Source organism: Mustela nivalis, assembly GCF_964662115.1.
Source record: "Mustela nivalis genome assembly, chromosome: 5".
Classification (NCBI taxonomy): Eukaryota; Metazoa; Chordata; class Mammalia; order Carnivora; family Mustelidae; genus Mustela; species Mustela nivalis.
This window is the reverse complement of record NC_139024.1, coordinates 39602448-39622108: the sequence shown is the minus strand read 5'-3', so window position 1 is coordinate 39622108 and position 19661 is coordinate 39602448. Positions and strand designations below refer to the sequence as shown.

The 19661-nt window shown below is 36.8% G+C and overlaps 1 protein-coding gene across 2 annotated transcripts in view; it reads right to left on the bottom strand.

The window, feature by feature from the left end:
* Positions 1-16163, bottom strand: part of MAP3K7 (mitogen-activated protein kinase kinase kinase 7) — a 74775-nt gene extending 58612 nt beyond the window's left edge. The window contains exons 1-2 of one of the 2 annotated variants that reach the window (XM_082730556.1): positions 15682-16163; positions 1353-1463 (exon numbers count right to left, since the gene is read on the bottom strand). In XM_082730556.1, coding sequence (XP_082586682.1) covers positions 1353-1463; positions 15682-15801 — 231 coding nt within the window. In that variant the 5' untranslated portion in view covers positions 15802-16163. The remainder of the gene's footprint in view (positions 1-1352; positions 1464-15681) is intronic. The other variant, XM_082730555.1, reaches the window with a different exon arrangement.
* Between the last annotated feature and the right edge of the window lie 3498 nt (positions 16164-19661).

Below are 19661 nucleotides of genomic sequence, written 5' to 3'. Positions count from 1 at the left end.
AGAAAAAGTGAACATAAATGAGATTAATTTCATAAAACCTACAGAGGGTTGGACCAGTGGTACTACCAGGAATCTATGCAAATAAGCCAACAAAGGAACAGAGAGATTAGTTCAAAGGCAGACCAGATTCTCTCCTTTCCTAACTTCAGTTTAGTGACTGACTGCCTCTTTGTCATCACAATGATTAGAGTCCCTGGATTGGGGGATACAAACCAAACTAAGGGATGAGCTCAAAGTAGTTGCCTCTGATAAGCAAAAAACTTGACTGGAAGAGGTCTGGGTATTAAAAAGTTTTAAAAATAAGACTATGTGGAGAACTATTTGACAATCTGAATTACCTGAATGTATAACCTTGATAAAATTTTTTTATCCAACTTATTATAATGTTTTGACTCCTAATTCCTAGCATTTAACACATATGTTCTTAGCTAGTTTTGTGAAAGTGCCAATGCGCTTTTAGACTTTATCTCAACCATAAACAAAAATCATGAAAAAGGCAATGCTGAGGCCACTCTTGGAGCATACTATTAGAGATCACCTTCTCTTCCTGAGGACCCCAAATTATCAACATTTCTCAACTCATTCAATTAATTACAAAAATCCCCTTCATTGTATCCCAACTAAATTTTAATTCTCTATATTATATGTTTAAAAATATCATAAAGTATATTTGCAAATTATAATTAAATATAACCACAGACATAAATTCAGAAAGGTTTGTAAGGTAAAGACCACTTATCCACTGGCCAATGAGGGAAAAAACCCCACTAATTTAAGGAACTACTGTGACCTAATATACAAAATAGTTCAAAATTAATAAAGAATAAATCTGATAATACAATTACTATTGATTATTAAATTCATGATTACTGAATTCTTGATCACTGAATCTGTAAGAGAACAGAGTTGTAGATTTTCATGCTAAATGAGAAAAAAAATCAAATTTGAAATTATTTCCCTGTAAAGTGATCTCATTTGAATTTCTAAAAATATTCAGTCAATAATGAATGCATAAAATTTCCCTTAATTTTAGATAATGGGATAGAATACCATTTCTATTCTAAAATTTAAATCCTATGCCTTGAAATAGATCTGAATTACACAGATGATCTGTTATTTTAATTCAGGGATGAATTCATTTATGTGGTTAACAGTCTTTTCCCCCCCAATTTTTAATGAGAATTAAGAGTGTGAATGAAAAATGTTTCTACAGCATTATCTTTGGTTCAACCAAATTGCTAAGGTTCAAGTATATGGGGAAATGACAACTGGGAAATAACTTTTTCATAATATTAAATTCACAGAGTATCTTTGGTAAAGAATTATACATTAGAAAAAACATTTCAACTTACCTCTACAATAAAAGCTTTCCTCTCAGATTCACTTTCTATTTGTTTAATAGCAACATCTTTTGCTCTCCACTTAGCTTTGCAAACCACTCCAAAGGCTCCTCTTCCAACAACCTGAGTTAAAACAAAACAAAAAACAAACACCCATGAGAATCAGAAATAAATAGACTCAGCCCAACATAGAACACTGAAGCCAACTTGAAAGACTTATTAAAAGATTTAGAAATCATCACTATCTGGATTTGCCACTGAGCAAATACAGTGTTTCATTAAAGTGAGGAAATAAAGAAATAAACTTATCTCTTGTCTCTGAAAGTTTATAGTCTAGACGGCTCTTCATTGTCAGGTAAAACCCAACAAAGATCCCTGGAGCAAGAAAACAAATTAAAACTGGCAAGATGAATGAGAGGACAGAAAGACTACGTTTGCTAAAATAAATATAAAAAGCAAGAATGTACAATCAATGTTTTTAAGCTATCATATTAATGAAATATAGCTTTTGCATAGTTCAGTAGGGGTATGAAACAGACGTGAAAGGATAAAAATACAGATGATTAAACACTGGGACTGCAAAGACAAACGAAACAAGGTATTACCTATACAAGAGAATATACTTTTCAAGAGAAAGAAATGAACTACTAATTGATACATGCTATAATGTGAATGGACCTCAAACACACTATACTAAGTGAAAGAAGCTGGACACAAGAAACCACATCCTGTATGATTCCGTTGACATGAAATGTCCAGAAAAGGCTAATTCATAGAGATAAAAAGTAGATCAGTGGTTATTTGGAACTGACTGTGAAAACTGGGATTAACTGTAAAGTAGTAGAATGAATATTATTACCAAAGGGATGAAAATGTATGAAAACTGATTTATGGTGACAGTTCCATAACTTGGCAAATTTGTACAAATGACTAATAGTTCAAATGGGTGAATTTTATGATATGTAAAATATCTCATTAAAATTATTTTTGAAAGTTATAAAAGAAAGATTGGCTATGTATTGTATTACTGTTGACAACTAAGTGATGGGTACCTCATGGGTTCACTGCTGTCTCACACTATGCTTTCTACTTTCACAAATGTTTGAAATTTGCTGTAATATAAAATCAACAAAAGAACAGCTTTTTATCCTTGTAAATCAAAACCATTAGATTTTTATCACTGTAAAGGATCTTAGTTAAGTGTCATCTACTCCAATTTTTCAGTTCCCAATGTATCTAAGTACTTCGTATCAATGCTTTCTCCTTAAGTGAAATATCTACTTCTGTACATCTCTCATTTTTGATGCACTTTCTATAATGCTTTACTTACATTACCCCACTTACATAACCACAGGAGACAGGTACTAATGCTATTGTTATTTTACAGATAAAGTACCTAGTTTTAAAGAAGGAAACTAACTTGCCCAAGGCTATATTCCTTCGTAAGAGCAAGTGCGGTTTGATGCTAGAGAGTTTAACACCAGAATGTTAAGGATGCTAATATACACACACCTATCTCTATTCTATGTCAGAAAACTACCAGTTATCTTTCCTTAGAGGAGTTTTTACTTTAGACAAACTTTCAAGCACAAATCCCTGGGTACAAAGCTCTTCTGTAACAAAGCTGGCTATAGCTAGGGTGATTAGGTAATTTATTATTTATATCAGAACTCTTTTTAGAATAAGAAGAAAGTGCTAGTAATTACCAGAACGGTGGCTGTAAACTGGGATATATGGCCACTCTAGTCATAGCTCAAATTCTATTTCATATGTTACACAAAGCAGTATAGACGTTTTTCATGTTAAATAATATATAAAACTACCCAAATGGTTAAACCATGGGCCATTTATTGAACGTTCACCATGTGCCAGGTACTAGCCTATGCGCTTTTCATGCATTCTCCTCTATTCTCACATTCTTCTCTATTTTATTTTGTCATCTCTAAGTATTTTTTTAAGTTTTTAGTTTTAATTCCAGAATAGTTAACAGACAGTGTTATATTAGTTTTAGGTGTACAATATAGTGATTCAACAATTTATTGTTGAATCACTATATTCAGTGCTGCATACATTATTCAGTGCTTATCATGGTAAGTATACTCTTATACTCTTATACTTACCATGATAAGTATGTAAGTATACTTATCATGGTAAGTATACATTATTCAGTGCTTATCATGGTAAGTATACTCTTTAATCCCTGTTACCTATTTCACCCATTCCCCCTTCCACCTCCCCTTTGGTAACCATCCATTTGTTCTCTATAGTTAAGAGTCTGTTTTTATTTTTCCTTGGTCCTTCTGTCTTATTTCTTAAATTCCACATATGAGTGAAACCATATGGTATTTGTCTCTGACTGATTAGCTTGGCATAATACTTTCTGGCTATATCCAGGTTGTTCCAAATGGCAAGACTTCATTCTTTTTTTCTGGCTGAAAAATGTTCCTGTTGCATTCATGTGCGTGTGTACATATCCACACCACATCATCTTTATCCATTTGTCAATGGAAACTTAGGCTACTTCCATATCTTGACTATTGTAAATAATGCTGCAATAAACCTGGGGGCGGCATGTATCCTTTAGTGTTTTCATATTTTTTTGGGTAAATACCTGGTAATGCAATTACTAGATCACAGGGTAGTTCTTTCTTTCTTTTCTTTTCTTTCTTTCTTTCTTTTTTTTTTTTTTTTTAACTTTTTAAAGAACTTCTATACTGTTTTCCACAATGGCTATACAGTCTGCATTCCCATCAACACCACATGAGGGTTCCTTTCTCTCCACATCCTTACCAACACGTGCTGTTTCTTGCTGTTTTTGATTTTAGCCACTCTGACAGATGTGAGGTGATATATCATTATAGTTTTGAACTGTAATTCTCTGATGATGAGTGATGTGGTCATATTTTCACATGTCTGGCCATCTATATGTCCTCTTTGGAGAAATGTCTGTTTGTGTATTTGGCCCACTTTTTAATTGGGTTGTTTTTGGGTGTTGAGTTATATCTCTTGTCAGAGAAAAAAACCAACATCCATCATTGCACTAGTCATCCAGTTACTTTAACATGAATAGGTATTGGCTAAACCTGGCACCATCAGAGTAAAGGAAAGAGCAGATCTTGGCTCTAAAAACCAACGGACTTGAGTTTGAATACAGGTCCTGTCTACATACTAGCTATTAATGCTGGGGAGATTAACATCTCTGCACTTCTGTTTTCTCAACAGTAAAAGGGAGATGCTTACAGTGTCCTCAGTGATATCTATAGGATTCTTAAGAAAGCCAAACCCATGCATTTTCTTAAATCCTACAGAAGACTAAAGTGCTTAGAGTTAGGTATGAATCAGTGTAAGAAGTGATACTACTCATTTGTCTCACAATTAGCTATGATGGACAGCAAAAAAGGTCCTGAAAGAAATTTCAACTTTATGGCAACATTAGGCTAAGAAGGTATGGATAGAGACCAGATTATTAATATTACTACGAAATAATGATTATGAATTTAAAATATTCTTTATTTTAAATATTTAACTGGTACTTAGTAAGTCTCCTCCTGTTTCATTTTCCTATTCTCAGGAATACCCATGCAGGAATTCCAAACATTACACTTGTGGATCATTCACTTGTCACAAAAACTGTTATGTGTTGTATGACTAGTTGTGAAGCAAAAGTGCCATCTAGTGCTGAGATAATGGCTGAATCTTGAGTTTTCAACTTAAAATCATGGGAACATAATTTGAACAAAAAAGGACATGATAAACTTTCTTCCATTTGCTAAAGAAACTAATTTCTGGGAACACTGAAATATAAAACAGGCATATTCTATTAAGATGAGAGCCCATGGCTTATTAAAAAAGCCTCCACTCATGTTAGGGCCATAAGATACTTCACATATACAGTGAAACATATACAAAATGATAGTAAAGAAAGTATAAGATGCCTAAGGTTGTATACATAAACTGAAAATCATGATCAAAAAAATAATTGCTATGAATTTGAAGGAGTGACGTTAGAAGCACAGAATCAATGCTTAAAAAATTAAATTTCTGCGTATCAAATGATTCTGATCACCATTTCCAATGAACAAAGAGGACTTTCTCCATACCACCAAGCAATGCTCAGATACCAGCTGGGTATCTTATAATTCAGTTCAATTCTGGCACTATCTACCGGGACATAGCATCAGATCCTGCAGGTTAAGGGCTCCAGTCTACAAACCTGCCCCTTCCTCCCACAACTTCAGATGCCAGTCACAAGTCCAGGTGTCACTTGTGCTTCTGACCATGGCTACAGACTGGAGGTTCCAATTGCTCCCTCCTTGGGTTCACTTAATTTGCTAGAGTGGCTCACAAAACTTTAACATTTTACTTACTAGATTACCAGTTTATTATAAAAGGATATAACTCAGAAACCACAAGATGGAAGAGAACCACAGCGTAAGGTATGTGGAAAGGGTAGAGGATTTCCATGACCTCTTCAGGAAAGCCACTCTCCTAGCACCTCTATGTGTTCACCAACCTGGAAGTTCTCCAAACACTGTTCTTTTGGGTTTTTATAGAGGCCTCATAAGATAGGTATGATCGATTAATCTTTGGTTATTGGCAAATGGTCTGACCTCCAGCCCTTCTCCTTTTTTCTCCTCTCCCCTCCTTGAAGGTCAGGGGGATGGCAATGAAATTTCCACCCTTCTAATCACAAAGTAGCTTCTCCTTGCACCAACCCCCATCCTTTGGTAGTGTTCAAAGTAGCCTCATTAACATACCAACATACCACATCATCTTTATCCATTCATCAGCCAATGGACACTTAGGCTACTTCCATATTTTGACTATTGTAAATAATGTAATGTAAATAATACCAATAAATACAATAATGACTATTGTAAACAATACCAACATATGAGAGAGAGACAAAGACAAAACATACGAGAAATAGAGAAAGAGATTTTTATCTCTCTTTTCAATTATGAACTTTTGAGGGTTTTGGGAGCTGTGAGCCAGGAACTGTGAAAAAGGCCAAATATATATTAAGAAATACACAGTTGGTCATTCAGAACGCAATATCAAAAAAAACCTCCCATTTTTTCAAAGGCATAAATGTAGAGACATTAAGAGTTAACAAGGAAAAAAAAAAACTGACCTTGTGAGGTAGAAAAATAATTCAAGACAAAACAAGAGTTAAATAATTTTTTAAGGGGACGCCTGGGTGGCTCAGTTGGTTGGGCGGCTGCCTTCGGCTCAGGTCATGATCCCAGCATCCTGGGATCGAGTCCCACATCGGGCTCCTTGCTTCTCCCTCTGCCTCTGCCTGCCACTCTGTCTGCCTGTGCTTGCTCTCTCGCGCGTGCTTGCTCTCTAGCTCTCTCTCTGACAAATAAATAAATAAACAAAATCTTTAAAAAAAAATAAATTTTTAAGTACTTAACTGCTAAAGTAAGCCAAAGGATAGTCTATGATGGTGGCTAAAGTAACACCCCCTCTCCTTCAAGGAATAGGCTTAGGGATTCAGGACAGGTTTAGGAATTTGAGGGCAGAAAGGACTTATCCTTTCCACTTCTCAAAGAGATCCCTAAGAGAGGGCTGCCTCATGCAGCTTAGCTAACAAGGAAAGCTACAGATGATGGAGAATGCAAAGGAGGCAGACAAAGGGAGGCCCTACTCTGGCTCTCTCAGTCCCAAGAGAACATGGAAATGATACAAAAAACTCTTCTCAAGAGAAAAGTGAGGCAACTGATAATTAGAGTTTTCCACACTGCTGGAAGGAGGCTGTGGTAGATTGTTGGAACCTATATCACAGACTGTGGGATGGCAGATAATTCAAATACAGGGAGCTCAGCAGTTTTGGAGAATCAGTGTAGGCCAATGGAGGAAGGACAGGTAAGTTCTCCTTTCAAAAGGGGTAAAGGTGAAGTTCATGCCAAGAGAATAATGAACTTCTTTTGTTCACTCCTTACACCAGTACTTTCTTTAATGTCTACTACGTCCTACCATTTAGGATACCAGAGATACAGCAATAAACAAGACAAAAGCCCTGATCTACACTGAATGTGCTTTTAATTAAGGAAGGTGGGGGGACGACAATCAACAGACAAAAAGATGAATGAGAAAAATACCAGACTACAAAAAATGCACAAAATGAGGATGAGAGGACAGAGACTAGTAGAAACCTTGGGATGTTACTAACTTGATACTTGAATGATCGAAGGAACCAACCAAAGAAGAAACAAGTAATATGAAGGCCATAAGAAGGGATGGGAATAACCCACTATTCCCTATTCAACAATATCTGAACTCCATCTATAAACTAGGTGGTATCCTAGACCCTCAAGGTACAGAAGCTAACAAAATAAACCATAATCCTTGTTCCTACTGCTTATATTCTTGTGGAGAAAGACAAATAAAGAGGAAGCAAGATATACAAGAAAACACATATATTTTAGTAAATCACAAGTGTGCTAAGAAGAAAAGGAGAAAAATACTGTGTGTACAAATATTTATGTATTGTACCCCCCCCCCCCGCCTATTTCAAACAGGGTAGTCCATAAAGCTGCACTGAGAAAGGTGACATTTTAGTGATGACCTTAGAGAAATACTTGGAAGGTTTGGTGTGGGCGGTGCATAGCGGGAGAAGGAAGAGTGATGCAAGATAAGGCTGGAGAGACAGGCAGAGTTTGGATCCTGAATAACACTCTCCATCATGAAAAGGAGTTTGGATTTCAGTCTAAGTGCAATGGGAAGAAACAGAAGGAGTTTAAGAAGAAATGATGTGATATGATTTTATATTTAAAAAAATCATTCTAGGGACGCCTAGGTGGCTCAGTTGGTAAAGCAGCTGCCTTCGGCTCAGGTCATGATCCCAGCGTCCTGGGATCGAGTCCCACATCGGGCTCCTTGCTCTGCAGGGAACCTGCTTCTCCGTCTGACTCTGCCTTCCACTCTGTCTGCCTGTGCTTGCTCTTGCTCGCTCTCTCTGACAAATAAATAAAATCTTTAAAAAAATAAAAAAATCATTCTAGCTCTTACATGAAAAATGGATTGTAGGGAAGCTAGAATATATAGAGAGACCAGATATGAGGCTATTACAGCAGCTCAAGCAAAAGAGAAGAGCTGTGAGGACATGACTGATGATAGTGCAGAAAAATGGGCAGATCTGGGATATGTTTTATAGTAGGGTTAAATGAGCTTGCGGAGCACCAGAGTGGCTCAGTTGATTAAGTGACTGCCTTTGGCTCAGGTCATGATCTGAGAGTCCTGGGATCAAGCCCCACATCAGGATCCTGCTTCTCCCTTTCCCACTGCTCCTGTCTCCCTGCTTAAGCTTCTTTCTCTCTCTGTCTCAAATAAAAAAGAAAAAAAAAAAAGAGCTTGCTGATGGTCTGCATGCAGCAGGATGGGTGGAGAGGAAGAGATGAATCAAGATAATGTCTAGATTAAGCAACAGATTAATGAAGGATAATAAGAAAATTTTATATATATATATAAAACATGTTTTTTAAAATAACACATTTAGCAATTAAATAACAGCATTTAGTTGGTTATTTCTAGTCAATCAACTGGGTGAGATTACCAAAAAACAGAATCTAAATACTGGGGACCCAGAATTGAGTTTCAAAGAACTTCAACATCTAGAACACACAGGAGGAAGAACCAGCAAAAATTGGGAAGGAACAGTCAGTACTGTAGCAGGCAAACCAGAAGAGTGTGACAAGAAAGCAAATGCAAAACAGCAAAGCATTAATTCAATGGCTCTCTCAAAGTGTGGTCTGTGGATCAAAAGCATCAGCATCACCAGAATATTTGTGAGAAATATAAATTCTAAGGTTCCAACCCAAAAGTACGGAGTTTGAGGGTAGGGTCCAGGATTCTGGGTTTTAATAAGCTCTTCAGGTGATTCTGGTTTGAGAATGACAACATTAGGTCATATTAAAAACATAATTAATAGTGAAACAAAATATTCTGGTGGAAGCCATCACATAGACCAGTTGACATTATTTATGAAAGTCTCCCAGAGCACTAAGAGGCTACCTTGGGCAGGAAGAAAGGAAAAGGGGATTCTTGTGAGCAACCCAAGTGTTTTTCTTGACACACAGTAGGTCATAGAAATGAGTAGCATAGATGACAAGTTGAGACACATTGGCAACTGAGGGAAACAATGAAAAACCCAATATTCAAATTACAAGACAAGGAAAGGAAGTACTTTTTACTTGCTACTAAATTTCTAATTCATGTTGACAAATCAATATGCTTTCTGGGTTGTATTCATATCCAAATAATAGAAGTTTCTTTGACATATCATCATTAACAATTATTCTGAATGACTGCTTTCTCCAAAGATCAATTTTCGGCAAGGGGGTAAAAGGGCACACATCCAAATTACAAGCATCTCCCCTATCACACAAAATCCATACAAAATGGCAAACCCAGAAATAGATATTAGCTATTTTTCACAATCTCTCCTCTGTAAAAATAGAAGAACAGAGCAATACTAAGAGGATTTTGGTTTTAAAAGGAAGTTAATTTAGAAATATTTCCCCCAAATTTATGAATGTTTTCTAAATTAAAATGTTGTTAGAGGGCGCCTGGGTGGCTCAGTGGGTTAAGCCGCTGCCTTCGGCTCAGGTCATGATCTCAGGGTCCTGGGATCGAGTCCCGCATCGGGCTCTCTGCTCAGCAGGGAGTCTGCTTCCTCCTCTCTCTCTGCCTGCCTCTCTGCCTACTTGTGATCTCTCTCTGTCAAATAAATAAATAAAATCTTAAAAAAAAAATGTTGTTAGATTAATTCTCTTATGATATGCATCTTTCCCCTGTGGTGTAGTCCTCTTGGTTTGGGGTCCACAACTTCAGTTTCATATAGTAAAAGCAAAGTTTAAATGTAATTTTTAAATAAAAAATAGAACAGAAAAATATGATAATGGGAATATTTATATGCAATTAATATTAAAAAGCACTAATAAAAGCAATTAATATTAAAAAGCACTAAAAGCATTAAAAGTCAAAATCAGAATTCATTCTGTGAGTTTAAGGAAAGCAACTCCTTTAAAAACTAATTTCTTTAGGATGGAAGACTATTCCTTTATTCAAGTCATATTATTAAAAACTAATGAACAAACAAAACAAAAAGCCTACCTAAGCTATATTAAATGGTGAAGGATGCTTACATGCTCTTAATTTACTACAAAATAATTCTTAATTGTCCCCAATTCATGTTATTTTTAGTTCAGTGACTATAGTTGTCACTTTGATTTGGCCCTGCTCTGTGGACTATGTGAATGGTCCCTGGCTGTGCTGCCACTGCTCTGGCTAGAAATATGGAACATGACAGAACAAGCATAGATCTTATATTTATTTGTTAGAACTTAGAGCCTCCAACTATTTCAGAACTTAGAACTTCAATATCTATTAATAAACTGTGGCAGAATAGAACTGCCATCTGCTGACAAGACAGGCTTGACAACATAAAAGTAAAGCTTTGATTATCCAAACTTACTTTTGAATTTTCATGCAGTCTTTTAAAATCTGGCATAGACATCTGACCTAATTAGTAGGCCTTTCTTTCAAGTAATATGCCCATGTCACCTTTTAAGCCCCCCCCCCACAAGTTATCATGTGCCTATCTCTTCATTGTGATAACAATTTCAGATTTCTAATGAAACCAAAGATCATTAAGTTTCACATGGAAGAGTTTATTAATAATTCTGGATATCCACAATTAAGTACTGACTCACAAATCTACAGACTCCGTTTTTTCAGGCCATTATAAATGAGGCTTTTCTCCATTATGTTGCCCATATACCTCTAAAATTACAAAATATACATCACTGCCAAAGTTCTTTCTATATTTCCCCTTTAGCACAAACCCTTTGGGTCTCTATAATAAAGCTTAACAACATATAAGTACTGTAGTGATAATATGTACATTGCTCCTATTATACTTGATGTCAACACCATAGGTCTCCCTTTTAAAAAGCAGCCATGCCAAATAGGGTCTTTTTAGGATGTTAGTAAAAGCCCACCAATACGTGGTTTACTTACAGCATCTGACCCTTCACAGCACTTTTAAAATCCCTGCTAAACAAATGTATTTGCTAGGTATAATGGAGTATAATGGCATCAACATTTAGACAGAGAATCAGATTTCATTTCTAGTGTAAATGCTGCCTAAGCCAAATCACAAACTTACTGCAACCTCTGGTTTTATCACATGCAATATGAAAAACTGGATGAGCACCAAATCTTCATAATTATGCTGTGATAACTTCAAACTACTCATTCAACAAATATTTATAGAAAAACTGGGTGCTACGCATTGGTGTTATATGAATAACATATAACATTTTGCTGGGGGATACATAATTTTGTTTACTGGTTAAGTTCCACAAAGGATATTGGAACTGATGAAGATCTGGGAAAGTTTCCCTAAGGATTAAACATTTGAGCTGGGACTTGGTGAGAGGAGCCAGCCATGTGAAGTTCTTGGGAGAAGAGAATGCTAGGTAGAGGAGCAAGTGCAAAGAAAATTCACCTTTGTACCTTTCCCAATGTGTGATGCTTACTTTATTCAAAATCTGGCTTCAAACTATTTTCCATACAATGAAGTCTTCTGTGATTAACCCTACTTTCAAATTATGGCTTCAGTGCTCAGTTATCTATAGCTACAGTTTTAAATTCATGGTTCTAAAAATGTTAATTATTAACTGTTTGTGTTTATTCTAGTCTCACAATAAGTCAAAAATTTCAAGGAGTCAGGGCATCTGGGTGGCTCAGTGGGCCGTCGCTCAGGTCACGATCCCAGGGTTCTGGGATGGAGCCTCGCATCAGGCTCTCTGCTCAGCAGGGAGCCTGCTTCCTCCTCTCTCTCTCTCTCTCTCTGCCTGCCTCTCCACTTACTTGTGATCTCTGTCAAATAAATAAATAAAATCTTAAAAAAAAAATTTCAAGGAGAGTATCCTAGCATTCTTCTATTCATCTTTCACAGTACCTTAGCTGTATTGTACACAGATGAGAATGTTCACTAAATGTGTAGGACCAACCACCATAAAGAAAATCAGTATTTTGTTTCTCCATTCTCAGAATAAGGTTTGGTCAGAATGCTTCACTGTAAATCCAGCAGAAAGAGCAACTGACTCATGAGTGAGATATTTCAAATTCAAAGTTCCCAGCTCTACCATTTACTTAGGTATGAAGCTTCTAGTAATTGATTCTAGTAAATCAAACTCTATGACCATTTGTCAGAATCTGTAAAATAGGGATATTTGTCTTGTCTAACCAGGGTTAGTTACCAACTACATTCCACAAGAGATCATGTAAAGCTTACTGTGCAAACAGAGCAAAAATACTAGAAATAATAAATGTGTTTTCATTTTAGAACCGGAAGACACCTTAAATGTTCATATTTAATCCTTCAGTTCGCATGAAAAGTCAGAGACCCAGAAAAATTAAGTTACCTGTTCAAAGCTACTGAAATATATTACGCTAGAATCAGTATGGCATTCAATTTTTTAAAACACCCAGTCTAGCACACTTCTAACCACACCACACTGCTTTTACCACTTTTGCAACCTTGTCTTCAATGTACATACCTCACAATTTATTTTAACATTCTCTTCACTCAGATCCAGAATGGTAAAAACCAGGTGGCTTCAAAACAAAACAAAACAAAACAAAACACAAAAAAACAAAAATAATAAAAAACCCCCCAAAGCCCCAAACCTATATAAGTTTCTGAGGCTGAGACCTCACATAATTTGATATCAGAACTGAATTTAGGAAGTGCTGCCCTGATATTACTGAGTCACAAGATTAGGAATGTAAGGATTATAATCAGCTGATGCCTGAAAAATATGCACCTACGAAATGACTGCATATCTGGCTTGTGGTTGGAGTATTTTTCTTACACAGTTTCTAACTGAATCAATATAATGCTGCTTCAATTACACTGTTACTTAAGAAATACAAATTTAATTTTATTTATAGACAATGTATTTGTATAATATGAAATACTAAGAGCAATGTAAAATACTTTTTGTTTCTGGTCATCTTTCTTTGTTCGCTTATTTTTGATTTTAATATAGAAGCAAAATCTAAGTTCAGAAATAGTTATTAACTAAGTACCTATATAAACGCTGGATTATAGAACACTGTTTTAATGTGTGCGAATGAATGTAATGGGAATTACGTATGTTTTCAACAACAGAAAGGTCCAAATTCAATCCTTAAAGTGAAAATATACTGGGTATTAAAAAAATGAAAACTAAACTAGATAACCAACTAGTATTAGAAATTTTCATCTGAAAACACAAATTTACTCCTCAGGAATATCCTAAGTATACTAAAGAAAGGTTGAAACAATATCTAAACTGAAAGAAATATCTTTAGAAACGTAAAACTTTATCAGAATTTAAATGGTTTTCTGGGAAGAGCAGTAAAATGATTAATGTCCCCTCACTAACTTCCATTCTTCCAAGAAGCAATAATGTAAATGCTTTAGAAAATAGTGTCAGAAAATGAAGGTTGTAAGAATCAAATGATGTAAGTCTGTGAAAGCATTTGGTAGACGGTGAAGTACAAGTTATTATTATATAACAATTTGTAGTCTACAAGTACAGCAGTTTGCCACAGAGTAGACGTAAATGCTTATTTAAAAACTGCAATTCTTTTATACTGACTCACTGAATTTTTATTCTTAAAAAAGAAATCCATGAAAGCAGATCAACTATCCACTTCTGAAAAAGGAATTTAACATAGCCTCAATAGAAAACACCCCCCCCCATAATCACAAATAAATTCCCCCCTCTTTTCAAAATCTAGGGCCTTCTTTTAGCCACGTGACCTTAAAGAAGGTTACTGTTCCTCTCTAGAACTCAGTTTCCTAGTAGTTAGTGTCAGGTACTGTGTTGGGTGTTTTGATTTTATTGCATAATAGGAAGTGCACAGATAAAATTACATAGAAATTATTATCCCTGTTTTATAGTTAAGGGATAACACTATAATGCTCAAAGGGATTAGTTAGGAAACTGGCTTCAAATCACATGGCTAACTCCAAAAGCCTTGTTTATGCTACCTTGCAAAATGAGGCTGTTCTCAAAGATTACTTTATGCCACAAAAAGATATGATTAAGGAATCAATTTTTCTTCCAAAACATGCATAGAAAAAAATTATTTGTTGAATGATAATTTTCTCACTACTTTAGCTTGCCACTATCTAAAAAGAATTTTGGATTTTCAAAGTAGAGATAATTCGCTAAGAGTCTGCAACATAGGACACACAGTGTTCTTTTTCTTTTTTTTTTTTTTTAAGATTTTATTTATTTATTTGACAGAGAGAGATCACAAGTAGATGGAGAGGCAGGCAGAGAGAGAGAGGGAAGCAGGTTCCCTGCTGAGCAGAGAGCCCAATGCAGGACTTGATCCCAGGACCCTGAGATCATGACCTGAGCCGAAGGCAGCGGCTTAACCCACTGAGCCACCCAGGCGCCCCCCACACAGTGTTCTTTATGGCATATACACTGCAAGGTATTTAACAAATTTTAAAAATGAAGAATAAATGGTAACTGATAGATACTATTTTCAGCTAAAGGTTTAACACTTTCTAAAGTGACTCTTTAAAATATGTACAGTTTTTACTTCCCTAAATTTTGTGGTCCTTAGAATCAATCTACTCTGTATATTTATAAACAAACAATATGTTAAAAGCACATTATTATCTTTCCCTAAAATATCTTATTACAGAATGAAGAATGGATTTGGGTTTCCTAATAGTGATTTCTGGTTTGGTGTTATATTGCGGTTGTCACCGAAATCATTAATTATCTCTTCGGAATATGCTACCTTGAAGCAGGTTTTCATCACAGTCTACATTACTAACAGTAAAATTTATCCAAATTAGTCCAACTGAAGGTAGAACATTTAATATTATGACTACTACTCTACAGAATCAGCGAAAGTGAGGTATCATTCGGTAGCTGGGGAAACACTTTATTTAACAAGCATTTACGTACCGGGCACTGAGCTATAAGTCAAACATAATACAATCGTTGGAGACACACACACACACACACACACACACACACACACACACACGAACTGGTGGACCACACCATCTCACCAGTTGAGCTGTTTGAGATAACCGAACTCCAGGCACCGACCAAACACAAGAGTGCCGAAGTGAGCAAAAAGCAAGCTTCCCCAGACCATCTGAAGGCAAAGTCCGCTCTATACCTAGCCTGTGTGGGGACTCCCGAGTGGACCCGAAGGGGCCCTAAGAATCAGAGGGGCCAGGGGAAGCACCTTAAAGAGTCGGCACCACCCAAAGGCCGATTTCGGTGCCCCGGTGTTAGGCTTCACTCACCTCTTCCACCTCGATTTCCTTGTAATCGATCTCTTCAAAGTTGAGGACTTGGGAGGGGGCTTCGATCATCTCACCGGCCGAAGACGAGGAAGAGGAGGAAGCGGCGGAGGCTGTAGACATGATCCCTTACGGAGCCCGGGGGGCCCGGGAAGGCTGCCACCCCGACACTCCGGGGGAGAGCCGCGCCCACCCGTCTCCGGACCGACCTTCAGACTGAAGCCACGGCGATCCGTGGCGGGGACAGGGACAGCGGCTACAGCCGAGTCCCGGCTCCGGCTCCTCTGCGTTTTCCGCCGCCGGGCCCGCCCACCGAACTTCCGGTTCCGGCCTGAAATCGGAAATAGGTGGAGGGCTGGGAGCTCCAGAAAGGGGAGGGGAGAATTTTGTGACTGAGACTGGGAAAGGAAGGGCAGATTGGGGGTGGGGTGGGGGGAGAGTGAGTGGCCGGCTTGGAACTGTAGAACAAATTTCGCGAGATCTATATTAAGGGGCTGCAGCATCGGGTGATACCGCGAGAGCTGATGCCTGACGTAATTAAAATGTGCGAACGGAAGTGGCGCAGAGTATGACGGTATATTAATGCGGTTGGTCGTTCAGGCACCCGCGGGAAAGATAAAAACTAAGTTTTTAACTCGGCTTGGTAAACTGTGTTGTATCTCCCCTCCCTTTTCTCACAAGAGACCTGCGGACGGATGGGCTAGTGTTGGACTAAGTTTTTGTGACGAAGCTTTTCAGTTTCACCTCTAAGCTAAACTGAACTATTTCTTTAAGAAGTCACGGAAAATGTATTTCCCTCAATGCGGTGTATGCAAGAAAGCCGTTGCTACTGTTACTTTGAGCCAGTACTTGATGCTATGAGAGATTCTAAAGAAAATAATACAGAGCGAGCCAACGCATGTAATCCGAATAACTGTAGGCTGAGTGCACACGAACAGAAGTTAATATTAGGTAAGGTAGATATTTATAACTTGTATTCATCTGAAGTTACGGGTTGTACCAATAGCACTTATCGAGTGCGGAGCACCCAGATGCTTTACGTTTATAATTTAATTATTAATATCCTTGCAAATTAAATATTTTGGTTGCCATTTTAAGGACATGAGAAAATAAGCTCAGAGAGAGGAAAAAGATTATGAACATCACAGGCTATAAGAAGCTAGGTCAGTGTAGCTCCAAGGTGTTGGCTGGGTTGTGCTATTAACCCAATTTTTAGTTTTAAACTAGCTTTTAAACTTTATTTAGTCGATTTGACCTAAAACGGAACTGGTAAAATTGGAGTTAGAAATGAAGGCTTAAGGACCAAGGATGACACCCTATAATTGTCAAATTCTAAGACTCAGTAAGGTAAGAGACAGAAAAGGAACAGTCAGAACAGGGAAAGAGAGGGGAATGGTGATGGGAATATCACTGGAGGAGAGCTTTCCAATTAAAGAGAAGCCAACCCAGTAAATGCTGTACAGAAGTAAGAAACAACATTTGGGATAACAAATGGGTCATTGGATTTGGAAATTAAGTTTTGAATTGAAAAACATGTCATTTTTTTGTAGTTCTGGTAATAATGATAGTTTGGTGAGTGGCTATAAAAAGAGTAAAAGAATTTCTTCTCCATATACACCCTGGATGATACACAGTGTCTTGGATACCAAGCCCACTTTTATGAAGATGCCCAATCTCTCCCAATGCTCAAATATTACCTGCATTCCCAGCCTATTGAACATCTTTATTTAGGTGTGACATAAACACCTAAACTTCAAGATTCCAAAAGCAAATGCAAAAGTTACCCAGTACAAATATGTTTTTCTGGGTGCATTTTCTGTCTCTGTAAAGGATAATATCCATCTACTCGTTTGTACAAGTGAGAAAGCAGACCTTTATTTATACATTTAAAATGACACTTAGTGCACTAATAACTAAATAAAAACAGATTAAGTCAATGGGATAACCATGTTCACCTGTCATTTTGGATTTCCAAAATTAGGATGGTCATCTCTTCCCTCATGCTATCACTCTGCAGGTCATTACTGATTTCTCTTTAACACCTAGATCTTAATTCAGTGGGTTTACCAAGTGGAAGCTCAAGAAATGTTTGTTCTATGTTCTGGTTGAATGAATAGGTTTTGCTAATTCTCCCTTTGCCTGGGGTGTAAGGTCACTTTTCTGTACCTTCAGTTTAGAACTAGTATCCTGCTGACAAGTGACTAATCCTTATAGCCATGATGCTATTCTGCTTAATTTCCTCTCCCCGCCCCCAACATATTGTTGGGGAAAAAAATTGAACATACAGAAAATATGAGTGAATTTTACAGTGAACTCCTATATACTTACCATCAAGATTCTAGCATTAACATTTTACTCTACTTGATTTATTCTATATTTGTCCATTTATTTATTTATTTATTTATTGTTTTTTGTGGGATTTGTTTTGTTTTGTTTTTGTCTCCCCCCCCCATCTATTTAACCATGCACACATACTTCTATCATTTTTTTTTGTTGGATGCATTTCAAAGTGAACTTCCTACATGATTTTGAAATCTCCAGTATTTCTGCTTCTATATTTTATCCATTGATTTGGACTTACGATACTGATACTAGTCTAAAGTCAGTTCCCCTGTGTGCTCGCAGACTGTTTTTTATGGGGTACAGGGCAGGCAGGGAGGTCTGCCTGGAGCCTTTTCACTAGCTTCTCATAAAGTCCCAGCACTGATCATGTCTGGACCCAGTCATCCCCAAAGTCCAGATCACCTCCTGTGATTGGATTATGTGGATGGTAAATTTCCATTTTTCAATTAAGCCAAGCCAAGTTGTATTTTTGTCACTTGCAATCAAAGATTCCTAAGTAATTCAGTTTGAATCCAGAGAAATGAGGGGGTGGGGCTGAACTTAATTCATCTCAATTTTTAATTTGTATTCCCTTTAAATTCTTTAACTTTCATGAGTTGAGAATTGATGGTTGTACCTCACAATTTGAATTTTATTTACCAGTCTAATTTGTCTACACACATTTCCAGATATATAAGTAAGGTTTTAAAGGAAGTTCTTGATGTCTCTCTCAATTTGAGCACTCTCCACCAACCACCCTCATGTCAGTGTCCTAATCACTACTCTTTAACCTTCAACCTTGTCTTCAATTTTAAGTCCTGCACTATCCATGGGATGAGGACCAAGAGTTTTGAAATCCATTTCCCACTATCTCCTTGCATGTATTAAGTGGGAATCTCATCCTACTTGGCTCATTTTGGATATGAAGATATCTGGCACCTAATTTCATGGCGTCTTAGCAGAAACAGACTAAAATAGTTCCACTTTAGTGTTCTGTTGCATCGGCATGTATAATACATCAGATAATGAATTCCATATTTTGTCAGCTAATGATGTTTGTTATAAATGACAGGAAACTCAACACATAATGGCTTAAACAATAAAAGGAATTTATTTACTTAGTTAAATGGAAAGTTGAGCTAGAACAGGTTTTTGGTGTCATAAACCTTGATTCATAAACTTAGTGATAGCATCAATAATTTACTTCCATTGTTGTCTTCTGCCTTTTGTGGTATTTGCATTGCTCTAGAACATTGTTTCTCCAACTTTTTATCTTTAATGCTCCCCCAAAGAGCCTTTTAAAATATTTTTTCTCGATGCTCCCCCCCAAGTTTTAATACCACAGATATGGTGCCTGTTTATGGATTGTATGCCCATTTTATGCTTTATACATAAAGAAAGTAAGATTTTTCTCTCTCTCTCTAATTTTTGCCCCCATTGAGAATGTAGGCTCTAGAAATTTCACTGTTCAGTTTTACATACACTCCAGTACAATGACAGAGTATCTCTTTTGGTAGCTATTTCAGAAGAGCATGGAACTTCTGTTTTCTTTCTTTCTTTTTTTTTTTTAAGCTTATTTATTTATTTATTTATTTTTTAAAATAATTTCTTTATTTTCAGCACAACAGTATTCATTATTTTTTCACCACACCCAGTGCTCC